This window comes from Mustela lutreola, chromosome 9, assembly GCF_030435805.1.
Source record: "Mustela lutreola isolate mMusLut2 chromosome 9, mMusLut2.pri, whole genome shotgun sequence".
In the NCBI taxonomy this organism is placed as follows: domain Eukaryota; kingdom Metazoa; phylum Chordata; class Mammalia; order Carnivora; family Mustelidae; genus Mustela; species Mustela lutreola.
Window position 1 is genome coordinate 17,354,922 of NC_081298.1, and position 12,423 is coordinate 17,367,344.

The 12,423-nt window shown below is 43.5% G+C and overlaps 1 protein-coding gene and 1 pseudogene across 12 annotated transcripts in view; one reads left to right on the forward strand and one right to left on the reverse strand.

Annotated features, from left to right (window-relative positions):
* PTPRT (protein tyrosine phosphatase receptor type T) overlaps positions 1–12,423 on the forward strand; it is a 1,057,545-nt gene that overhangs the window by 843,488 nt on the left and 201,634 nt on the right. For all 12 annotated transcript variants that reach the window (XM_059133123.1, XM_059133124.1, XM_059133125.1 and 9 more), the window contains exon 13: positions 2,994–3,030. In XM_059133123.1, coding sequence (XP_058989106.1) covers positions 2,994–3,030 — 37 coding nt within the window. The remainder of the gene's footprint in view (positions 1–2,993; positions 3,031–12,423) is intronic.
* On the reverse strand, positions 440–516 carry LOC131808629 (U4 spliceosomal RNA; annotated as a pseudogene).

Here is a 12,423-nt window from a genome sequence, read left to right on the forward strand (position 1 = left end):
CTGGAAAATAGTATGGAGGTTTCTCAAAAAGTTAAAAATAGAACTATCCTATAACCCAGCAATTGCACTACTAGGTATTTATCCAAAGGATACAAAAATACAGATTCAAAGGGGTACATGCACCCCAATGTTTATAGCAGCAATGTCCATAGTAGCCAAACTATAGAAAGGGTCCAGATATCCATCGACAGATGAATGGATAAAGAAGATGTGACACACACACACATATAAATACATATAATGGAATTTTACTTGGCCATCAAAAAGAATGAAATCTTGCCATTTGCAATGATGTGGATGGAACTAAGGGGTATTCTGCTAAGTGAAATAAATCAGTCAGAGAAAGACAAATACCATATGATTTCACTCATGCGGAATTTAAGAAATACAACAGATGAACAGAGGGGAAGGAAAGGAGAAATAAAATAAGATAAAAACCGTAAGAGACTTTTCAATTAGCAATAATCGCGCCTCGGATAAACCTCATTGGCTACGATACTGCCACTGCGCAAAGCCGAGACTTTTAACTATAGGAAACAAATTGAGGGTTCCTGGAGTGGAAATGGGGTGGGGAAGGGGTAATTGGATGATGGGCATTAAGGAACACTTGATGTAATGAGCACTGGGTTTTTCTGCAACTGATGAATCACTAAATTCTGTCCCTAAAACTAATAATATACTGTATGTTAACTAAATTGAATTTAAATAGAGGCACCAGCCTTGGTCTCTGAGTGACTACAGTGATTACAGTTATCGACCACCATTATCCCACTTCAGACCCAGTCATGCACCTATCCTGGACATGTTAGTTTGAGTGGGAAATACACCTTTACTGTTTTTAGCTGCTGAAGTTCATGGGTTTTATACTTCTGCGTAACCCTGGTGTAATATTGTGATTTCTTAGAAATAAAGTTTTAGTCATTTAGATGACCAAAAGTATATTTCTCATGTGTAATTGGTCTTTGTCCATGGTTTCTGGCTCATAGCTTCCTGAACCCTTGGAATTTTCTAAGTGTCAGGGGCCCTAAAGGTGTCTTTTGCTATGTCTTTGCTATTGCCAAGGGTGACTTTTGGACCCCACCTAAGGAAGAAGCTGGTTGCTGGGAGGATCAGCCCCTAATTAGAGGGTTGGAACATTTAGTTCCACAGTCCCACAGTCTCACCGCACCCCCAGCCTATTGGACCTCTGGGGAGAGGTGAAGGGCTAGAGGTTGAATCATCCAGTAGCTGATGACTTCGTCAATAATGGCCATGCAGTGGAGCCTCCATACAAATCCATAAGGACTGGGCTTAGAGAACTTTGGGGGAGATTGGGGAGAGCAGCACTTCTGGAAAAGGCATGGAGGCTCTGCACCCCTCCCCACATGCCTCACCCTATGCATCTCTTCTATCTGGCTGGCTGTTCCTGAGTTACAACATTTTACAATAAACTAGTGATCTACTAACATGTTTCTTTGAGTTCTGTGAGCTGCTTTAGAAATTGGAACCTCCAAACTGTAGCTGGGAGGTCAAAAGCACAGATAACAGCCTGAGGCTCATACCTGGCATCTAAAGTGGTGGGATATGGGACAGTCCTATAGAACTGAACCCTTAACCTATGGAATCTGATGCCATCTCCAGGAAGACAGTGTCAGCCTGAGTTTAATTCTCAGATACCCTGCTGGTATCTGAGGATTACTTGGTGGGATGGAAGGGAAAAACCCCCTTCCACCACCACACACACACAACAGAACTGGGTCCAGGAACCCTCATAGACCTGACTAACCCAAGTGCCTTCAAGATGCAGTGATTTCTTATGAGTAAGCAGTAGGAAGACACACATTTGATTCTTGAGACTCACACACTTGCATATTTTGCCTTTTCTTTTCTTTTTTTTTTTTTTTAAAGATTTTATTTATTTATTTGACAGAGAGAAATTACAAGTACACTGAGAGGCAGGCAGAGAGAGAGAGAAGGAAGCAGGCTCCCTGCTGAGCAGAGAGCCCGATGCGGGACTTGATCCCAGGACCCTGAGATCATGACCTGAGCCGAAGGCAGCGGCTTAACCCACTGAGCCACCCAGGCGCCCCTTGCCTTTTATTTTCATTGACACACTACATTGAGACTGTTGCTGGAGGTAGAGCTTAGTTAAGTGGAATTTTCAACTGGTTCTAGGGCTTTCTGGGAGACCATCCCAATAAAGCTGGCTAAAAATGATTCTCCTTCTAAGCACACTCCTGTAACTCAACTGCATGCCCAGTAACATCACAAGTTTACGGATTTTGTCCACTTGGGGAAGAGCCAACAATAATTAGATAGTTTACATAGCAAAGATTCAATTGCCACGTAAGCATATATTCACAACATTATCCATGGAAACTGTGAGATTCACCAACGATCTGGGGACCAATGTGACTCTTGGAATATGAGCTTTGCAGTTTGATTCTTACACATTCTTATTGACTGAGCTACTGCCAAGTGTCTGATCAGTCTGTGCTGATAGATGCATTAATCTTTTATAGGTTCCCAAGGATGGTCCTGGTGCCATCTATTAACTCATGTCCCAGTATACCTACTTAGTGTCATTGTTAAAGTTGTCCTGTGCTGGGCAATAGCAGCATCTGATATGTTTATAAGTCGTTCTGTCTGGGGAAGAAGTTTATGAGGTGATCAGAGCCAGGAAGTAAAAGGAACAAAGTATGTACCTAGCCCGAAAAGAAAGGAAGAAATAGAATTAGAAGATGATTTCAATGGGAGAAGAAATGGCAAAGACAGATTTAAAATTATAATTAAAAACGCGGGGGGTGGGTGGGAGGTTGGGGAAACCAGGTGGTGGGTATTAGAGAGGGCACAGATTACATGGAGCACTGGGTTTGGTGCAAAAATAATGAATACTGTTATGCTGAAAATAAATAAAAAATAAATTAAAAAAAAACACATATGTATATTTTTTCTTTATATAACAAATCAAACCTGCAACTAATTAACCAGAACCTCACTTTTGTTGTTTGCAGGAGACCAAAATCAACTGCGTTCGCCTGGCTACAAAAGGTATGTTGGCATGTCCTTGTCTGTCTTTAGCTGTTTAAGTATTTCTCCTTCTAGCCATGGAGGGAAAGTTGAGCCAACAATTACTAAAAATAAAATTGTTATTTTCATTGGAGTCATTTGCATCTAGGTATTAATATATACCTACAGTATATATTAATAACACAGTGCCTAAAGCCTAGTAAGAACTCAAAGCATATTTGGTGAATCAGTGGATAGATGGATGGATGGGTGGACAGATGGACGGATGGACGGATGGACAGATGGATGGATGCATGGACTAGTATATTAATCAGTAGAGTGGTGAATATAAATTGACTCAAATGTTCTTCTGCTATAAATTTTGGTTCTATTTGGGTCGGTTTATGTGTATATTTTTTAAGCATGTCTGTCAAACCTATCTTCTGAGTTTTGTACTTTCCACTGGGTTTGGCTTTCACAAATGAGGTGATAGTGTTGGTGCCTTTAGTAATGAGAAAGCAAACACTGCATTGTTATGTATATTTATCCCAGTACTTATTCCAAAAACTAAGGCAGCATTGTTCAGGCTCATCGCTTTCTGTTTTTCTAATTATAATTGAATTGCCTGGCCCTTTCAATTGGTACATGTTTCTGTTTATTACTCTTAAAAAAAAAAATCAATGAACGGTTTGTTATCATTTAACCTATTACAAGGTTGAATGGCTAGAAATCAGGTTTATCTTTTTGTTATAGAATGGATATTTTTAACAACCATTCTCTCCGTATAAACACACCAAAATCGAACAATCCTGTGGTTCCCTGCATTTATCGACAACCCATTCAGTTACATAGGATGCTTCCTCAGAGATGACAGTTATAAATATAAGTAGGCATATAATCAAAGGTAGAAACCATAAACAAAGATGATGATCCAAGTGTGTCTATGCGTACATGAAGATATACACACATGCACACGCATTCAGAGGAAAATGCACACGTGTGTAGGAAGAGGAAGAGATGAGGGCATGGGGAAAGAGAGAGAGAGAAAGAGTAGAATAATTGGGGTTATTTGACAAAATATGCACAAAGGCCTATCACTTGTGACTTTCATAACTTTAGAAAAAACCAGCTCAATCTGTAGGCAGAAGAGGGAAGGGGATAGAGAAGGGAGAAGACGAAAGCACTGAGGACTCACCGTGATAAGAACTCACTCTGATTTCACATAAGTCATGAGAGGCCGGTGTGTCCCTCACTTGTTCGCTCTCAGGAACTCAGGCTACTGGACAGAAAGAGATAAAATACTCTTTGTGAGGCAAGGAGAATTGATGGCCTGCAAACAGAAGTGGCACAAATCACAGGCTGTGGCAGACTTTCCCACAGAAGAAAGCAGATAATCCAGAAGGAAGAACATTATCAATAGGATAGCACCAGAGCTCCAGACTGCAAGCAGGACAGCCGAGTGTCTGCGGTGTCCTGCTTAAAGGGGCAGCCCGGCAAGGGAAGAAAACTCACAGGGAGACCTCCCTCACCCACGGTGATGGTGCTCTGTGGCTCCCCTCCAGCTTTTGACCTCTAGACAAGGGAGGGGTCGAGGCAATTGTTCTGCCTTCCATGGGCCTGTGGGATTCGAGGCATACCCTCTGGACAAAACTCTACCCCTAAAGGGTAGTTGGTTAGATCAGATTTTCTAAATCAGGAACACGTGGTTGGATGGGCAGTAGGTACCTACGGGGACTTTTGAAAGAATAACTAAAACTCTACTGGTGATTTCAGGATTGAGGCCCACCATGCCATACTTCTGTGGAGATGCCTTGCTCCTTTGAGGAGAATTGCAGTGGTCTTTAAAGAACTAGAGCAGAAAGCTTGTACCTCTTGGTAGCATAAGAATTTCTCCTCCTGTCTGACCTTTAGGACACAGTCTTCCTTAGTGGAGTGTGTACTTAGTGGAGTGTGTACTCATATAGTGGGAGTGTGTACTCACACCCATATGAGTGTGTACTCATGTGGGTGTGTGGAAAGATGAGAACAAGTGAATCAGGACGAATGCCCAGCCAGCTGGCCAGGATAGTCAGAGGTAGATTCCAAGGACCGACACTCTCACTTTCCAGGCCCTCAAGGGCAATCACTTCAGCCCCAAGAGACAGAGCTCTAGGAGCTCCTGAAGTGGGACAGAGAGCTGGAGAATGCAGAGTGCCAGTCTTACAGACTCCAGGGTATTAGCCCTCTCAGTATGACCTAGATAAGAGAATACTTGTTGAAAAATAAAACCAAGAAAAAGCAAAGAAAAGGAGGCTTCTATTTGGTTGGTGTCTTCTTTGTGCCTTGAGGTATCCTGGGAGCATCCAGGCTCGATTAAAGTCAAACCCTCTCTAAATCCGTGCACTGCTCTGTATCAAGGATCTAAGGCCAGGAAGCCATATTCGACCCATCTCTTTCCTGAATCAAATTTCCCACTTTGTGAGTTTGCTGAAAACACTTTCCCCTTTAACGGGAAAATAAGATACTGGGAATCCCACAGGCATCGGCAGTGGACGATGTGGCTGTGGCATATTCCCCTGGCCATCCAGCTCCGTCCAAGTGCTTCCACCACCTTCCTGTCATCATGACATCTTCCTTGTGGGGCTGCCAGGGGGCATCCAGCCTCTGGAGTGTGATCGCATGTGCAAGCTTGAGGCCACCGCCCTGGCTGGTGTGTTGTCCGTGATCCTGGTGATTCCAGATGGTGTCTGTAGTCATCTGTGTGAACTAGAGGGTTCACAGGGAGAATGTAACAGTCCCCAACATTCAGGCAGGGTCATTCTACCCTGACCCCAAGTGCAGCACCTCTTCTGCTAGATTCCACACCTGGATCCAGCATGGGGCTCTAACCCTTGTCTGTCTTTAATGTCCCTGATAGTCACCCAAACTCTAATGTAGTGCTGCCCAGTTTGGATGGTTGCAAAGCAAGGGACCTGGATTAGTTTTCTGTGGCTGCTGTACCAAAAGTACTACCAGCCACAGAAGCTCACTGGGGCTGTTTGAGGGCAGAGAAGCTGCGGGTTCTGTGGAAGGAGCCCTGGACAGAAAGTAAACACAGTGAGCCATCCACACACACCCAGTGGCTAGGTCTGTGACAGCCACTCTCAGGCTCCATAGGGTGGTGAAGTATCAGGTCCTGATCTAGTCATGCTTCTAGGGTCTGAGCAGGGCCCACCTCCTGGGATAGGCACTACCACAGCTGATTGAGAGGATCTCTCACAAGGAGTTCCTTGGTCTTAACCACTAATTTCCCCATCACGTTTTGCCATGGCGGGAAGTACCTGGTTTCAGAACATTTTTTAACACACTGACTGCCAGTGGTTTGATGATAAACCTACTCTTTGTAAAAGAAAACCTCCTATTTATAGTCTCTGTTGATCTCAAGGATGTAAATATCCCCACCATGTTCAATGAAGTTACCGATGGCTTAACAACTGGCTTGCAAAATAGCCAAGAATGTTTTACAGTTGGTTTTAGCAAGATGGGACAAGCCAGCTCCAGTACATGAAGACCTCTACCATCCAGTTTGTTAGAGGATCAGATGATACAATATGTGTACAAGTGTTGTACTGCAAAGTGTTTTGGATAAAATTATTGTCAATGAATGTTATTTCCTTTGTATGGTTGACTCGCTGAGCATCTGTGAACGGGACACTTTGAAGAGAACTACAGTTTTTATGGTGAATCAGCACACATGGTCCTGGTCCTCAAGGAGCTCCCAGTCTAGTGTGGAAACAGACCTTACATGTATGATTTTAACAGATAATCATGAAGTTATAATTGTGATCAGAGCTTCCAAAGAGAAGTGAAATGTACTGAATGGGGACTAAAATATCAATGGTACCAAAGGCTCAGGCAGTAATGGCGGATATGTTCCCAGGCCATCACCTGGGGTTCTGCTTCCTTGGGACTAGTATAGCATAGGAGACTTTGTGTCTCTCTGCCCGTCATCACCCCTTCTCACCTAACACTGGGAATTGCATAGGACCAGGACCAAGGGAGATCTGCTGACTGAGCACATCAGACTGTGAGAAGAGCCACACCCCTGGCCCAAAGTCCCTGTAAAGGCCCAAGTCCTCAGTATTTACAGAGGATTTGGTGGGTATATTCACATATCACCAGGGGACACTATTTATTTACAGAACCAAAATTGAAGGCACAGCTAAGGGACTATGGAGTGGGAGTTTGGTATTTCCAAGTAAAGGGGATAATCCTAGGATCAGAACAAGCTGACCTCAAAAGCCTTGAAGGCAGTCTTTTTCATTGGTGGGGGACTCATTGGCACTACCCCAGATTCACATTCCTCTTCACTTTGTTCCTCAGGCCAAGGTTTGCCTGTGATTGACTTTGGCTGGAGGTTTATAAGTTCAGCCATAGTGGGGAAGTGGGGTTTATCAATGAGTTGCTAAAGACAAATGGGACCTCTCTTAAAAGAGATTCCCTAGAAGTAGAGCCTGAGGCAGGGATTTGGGGGCATGGAAGGTATTAAGGGAGGGCTCTTGGAAGAAATCTGTAAATGAAAGAGGAAAGTGGGAGAGGTAGTAAAATGCTAAGCAAGAATCTATTCTCAGATAAATTAAAGCCTAGGCTAGATAAGGTGGAGTATAAACTTCTCCCAAGTTGTTCTGCCTTGAATAAGAAGACCAGAATTTCTGCCTCTCCCCCCATAACAATTAGTTGTTGGTACTCCCCTGTTCCTTTCCCCTTCTCCCTCTCCTCCATCTCTCAGGGGGCTCCAGGGGGGGGATGGCAGTGCTGAGTCCCGCACATGTATCAGGAGAAAGTCATAGGTATAAGCCCTTAGTCTCAACACTCAGAGCAGCTGGGGATGGTGCACCAACCCCAAAAGGGAAGAGTGGCACCAGTGGCATCTACCATGTGCTCTTCTTCTACAGGGGATGTGTTTCATTGTTGGGTTGAGGGATAGCAAAAAGATCATGGAATTGCCTCCAATTCAAGAGCCGAAGGAAAATTCTAAAAGCCCTCTGCTTGGCACACTGTACTCTTGGAACTTGTTCAGAGCCATAGAGAGAAAACTTAGGCTAATGGGTTAAAAAAAATTAAATTTTGGTTTAGAAACAGAACTATTATTTATTCTTTGAAGGGAAGGCAGTACAAAGACTACTTAACAATGAGGTTTCATTTGTATAGTTAAAACAGAAAATGTAAGACAGGGCAAGTAAGGGGAAGGTGCATTTAGACCCCTTAAATAATGTTTACGTTACATTTGGAAGAGGAGGGTTGGGCTCAACTTAGGAACCAGGTTGGAGATATAAGCTGAGTCTGCTCCAAGGTGACCCTTGGGAAAATGGAGCACATAGAAGTTTGGAGTGGGGTATAGACTTTTGAGGTACTGAGGCTCAAGGAGGAGGGGGGATCAGGCCTCCTGTGGAAGATGATTATCCCATGTGGTGATGATGCCCGTGTTCCAGGCTGTACCTGCTGAAGGAGGCACCTCGCATGTCAGTCCATGCCTTCAGAGTAAATCAAGGGGAAAATGGTTTCTGACCCAGAGGCTTAGTTGTAAAACCATACCAGTCCGTTTCTGTTCCAGAAACTGATGTCCAGCTCCACTTGCTGTGACAGGGACCTTACTTCTGTCCCACCAAGTTCCTTCCACCATGGGACACTTCATTTGGACAGAGCTTCAATATCACGAGTCCATATTTGGCTCCCGATTCTCTCTGCCTGTGAGTCTTTGTGGTCACATAGATCCTTTCTGCCTTTTCTCCTTCCAGAAAATGAAAATTTGCTTTCTTTGACTTTGACTGCCTGCCCTGGTTAGGGTCAAGCTGTCTACCCTCTTCCTCTTAGAACCTCTCTGGCCACCAGCAGGCAGCAGCATTCCCATCTCTGGCACCAGCCATCAAGGGAACACAGCTGGCTTTGCAGACTCCCGCTGGGTGCGCCCGAGTGGCAGTTAGAAAAATCAGCTTTGATTTGATTTGCAAACTGAGCCTAGTCATTGAGACAAAATAAATCCGGAAACCCATAAAGCCATTTGCAGAGTTGCTTTGCAGAAGACAGCCACAGTTTTAATCTAGTAAACACTCTCTAACGATCCCATTAAAACAACCCCCTCGGAGTAGGTGCTGAAAGCTGAACTCCAGAATAATGAAGCATGAGATAAGGGGCCAATGTCACCAATAGTTCCATGCTGCCCTGTGGTAGTGATGGACTAAAACCATTGTCCCAACGGCAACAGGCAAGAGGCATGGGCAATGGTCTTTTGTAAAAGTAGCTTCTTTTTATAATGGCTAAGCCTGAGGTAGACCATTTCATCCAGCATTTTCTCTTCTCTATTCATAATGAATTCTCACCCCTGCAGAGACTGGCAGGACAATAAATACCCATTCTTCAGTGAAATGCCCTCATTTTGCTGATACTAAGACTAGAGCCAAGAAGGGGAAATGATGTGTACTCGGATTCCTTAACCCTAAGAATAACATGTTACAGGTGGTGTGAGAAGCCAAGCACAATGTAGGAATTATCTCCTATCAGATAGGAAATGCCCACTGCCTGCCCTCCTCTCTTCTGTCGATCTAATTCTATATGGGAGGTTCTGTTTTATATGAAGCTTCTTTGAGAGGCTGCATGGAAAAATGGGGAATTAGAGTCACCTGGATTCAAATCCCATGTCCAAAGCTTAACTGTTTGACCTTGGATAAATCAAACCCCTTTTAGTCTATCACACCCATTTTAAGCCAGAGGTCATTGACTCTTTCTCCCAGTTATTTGAGATAATGCACATAAAAGGTCAAGAATATAACAGATGATAAACATCTTGAGCTTCCCTCGTCATTCTTCTGAATGTTCTCTGATAGGAGACCTAGAGGTCCAAGCCTCTCATTGCTATTCTCCAAGGAAGAAAAGCCAAAGCCTGGACTCTGGTCATTTCCCCTATGATTCCACAAATCACATGTTTATCAGATGAACTCAGACTAGATCCAAAGTGCAGAAACAGAGGCAAAGGAATGATGTCAACCTCAGCTCGTAGTCTTTAAGCTCTTCAGCTATAGGTTATTGTGTTTAGATTAGATTCTAGCAATCCTATTTTTATTGACTGAGTGTAGCATTTTGCTCATGCACCTGTTAGCCTTTGACTGTAGCATTTTTTCTTTTCTCATTATCTACCCAGCATTTTCAGGAGGGACTGAGGACCACAGGATGCCCAAATCTAGCCATGGTAGCTGGAGTCAAGACCCCAGTGAAGGATAACTTATGAAAGGTAGACTGTAGTGAGTCCATCTATTGGAAGACTCTTGGCTATTGTTCAGACCTTAGAAATCCTACCAGATTTTTTTTTAAGATTTTATTTTTTTATTTGATAGAGAGAGTTCACAAGTAGGCAGAGGGACAGGCAGAGAGAGGGGGAAGCATGTTCCCTGCTGAACAGAGAGCCTGATGCAGGGCTTGATTCCAGGACCCTGAGATCATGACCTGAGCCGAAGGCAGAGGCTTAACCCATTGAGCCACCCAGGCACCCAGAAATCCTACAGATTTTAAGAGGGGGAAAGCCCAGGGTGTGTGCTTGGTGGTTAGGGTAGGGTAGTGCAGTTTCTCCCTATGCAAGCCCAATGAAGTGAATTTTCCGCAATGGGGGTTCTCAGAATTGCTTGCATGTGACAAGCTTGCCTTGACCCTTGGCCCCTTTTGTTCTCACCCAGTGCTCTCTATGTCCTAAAATGCCAAAGGAGTAATGTGGCTTTTCCTGAAGGTTTTATGACAAAATAGAAGGAGAGAATTATACCATAAGTAAACTAAAAGTAACCAAAAATGGCATTCATATATCCCAACCCATTAATATTTTTCTCGCTACAACTACTGGTACAGCTCCTTAGTCTTCTTATATCGTTCTCCTATCCCTACTCTCTAGACTGTTCAAACTGCTCCTCCACACTGCCAATACACATACATATGTTTTCCATACCCCACTCAGGAAGACAAAGCTGGTACAGTGGAGTCCCGGAAAACCAAAACCATAACCAATACTTGTCCTTCAAGCATGTCCTTGGGAAGTCTCAATTCATCCCTGTGAACTAGAAATGAGAATTATCTACCCAAGACCTGAGACACCTGAGTTGACCTTAGCTCAAATCTGATGCTGCAAAGCAATTACATCTTACAAAGGGAATAGCAGGCTTTTAAAATCATGAGCCAAAGAAAGGGGGATATCTGGGTAGGCTGAAGTCAAGGGCTAGAAATAGAAGAAGGTTCCATTAGAGCTTTCTCTGATGGGGTTTCACATAGTGTTGAAGGAGCAGGGTGGTGAAGGGGGGCTTAATGAAAATTAACCATCTACTGTATACCAGTCACAGGCCTATGTATGCTGACATGAGTTGACAATGCAATGACAGAATTAAAACCTGGCATGTATTGTGCACTAAATAAATAGTGATCATCCTTATTACCCTTACTTAAAAAATGAAGCAGTAGAAGCCCAGAAAGGTTGAATAAAGACCTCAAGGACCCACAGAACTGTAGCTGAGCTCTAACTCTAAATAAAGCTCATGGCATTCCCATGGCACCATTTTGAATCTTGTCAGTGACACAGACTGGGTGAGATTCTATGAGCCACTGTCAGAGTCTCCTATCTCCTATTTGTTAAACCCTTCCATGCCTCTTTTCCAGTAATAGTTGATAGTAGAATCCTTAGGGTGTGATGGGTCTTTTGTCTCTTTGGCAGTGTCCAGGCTAAGTCCTGGAATCTACAGCAGACCCGGTACCACAAAGAGCCCTCAGCCTTCCATGTTACTACAATATATTGAAGCTGATAAACCAAGAAGTTAGTTTGTCTTCAAGGTTATCTGCTTCAGTGTCATCTTTGGCCCATTAGCATCTCTTTCTACTCAACATTCTTCGCTTTAGAAGGGAATAAAAGTCAAAAGGGAAGTCTGAGGCACTCAGCATTGTGACCTCCTTCTTGCATGGTCTTACTATTTTAATTAATTAATTAATTTTCATATAAATATATATGAACATAGGCTGGAAATATGGAGAGAGTGGAGTCATGAAGCCTCTAACAGAAAAGCTGTATGATGGGGAACCAGGTTGTAGAAGAGAAGACAAGAAACTAGTACCTTTTCTTCTGCTGGATTAGTTAGGATACGAAAGGCTTTGCTGCAACGACAAATGAATACCCAAATATCAGTAGCTTGGTACCAAAAAAGTTTGTTGTTATGCCATCTAGAATATATGTGGCCTCATAAAAACCCCACAGCAGGGGAAGAGAAAGGGTGGGGTTAGTAATCTGGATCTTGAATACCTCACTTAGAAATGACTTGTGTCACTTCCACTTACATGGCCTTGATGAGACTTGGATTCTTCTGTGTGCCTAAGGAGGAGAGGTAGGCCAGGTACCAGAAAACACTTGTCATCTCTACCCAAAAGGTTTGAGCCCCTTTGCTGTTTCAGCTT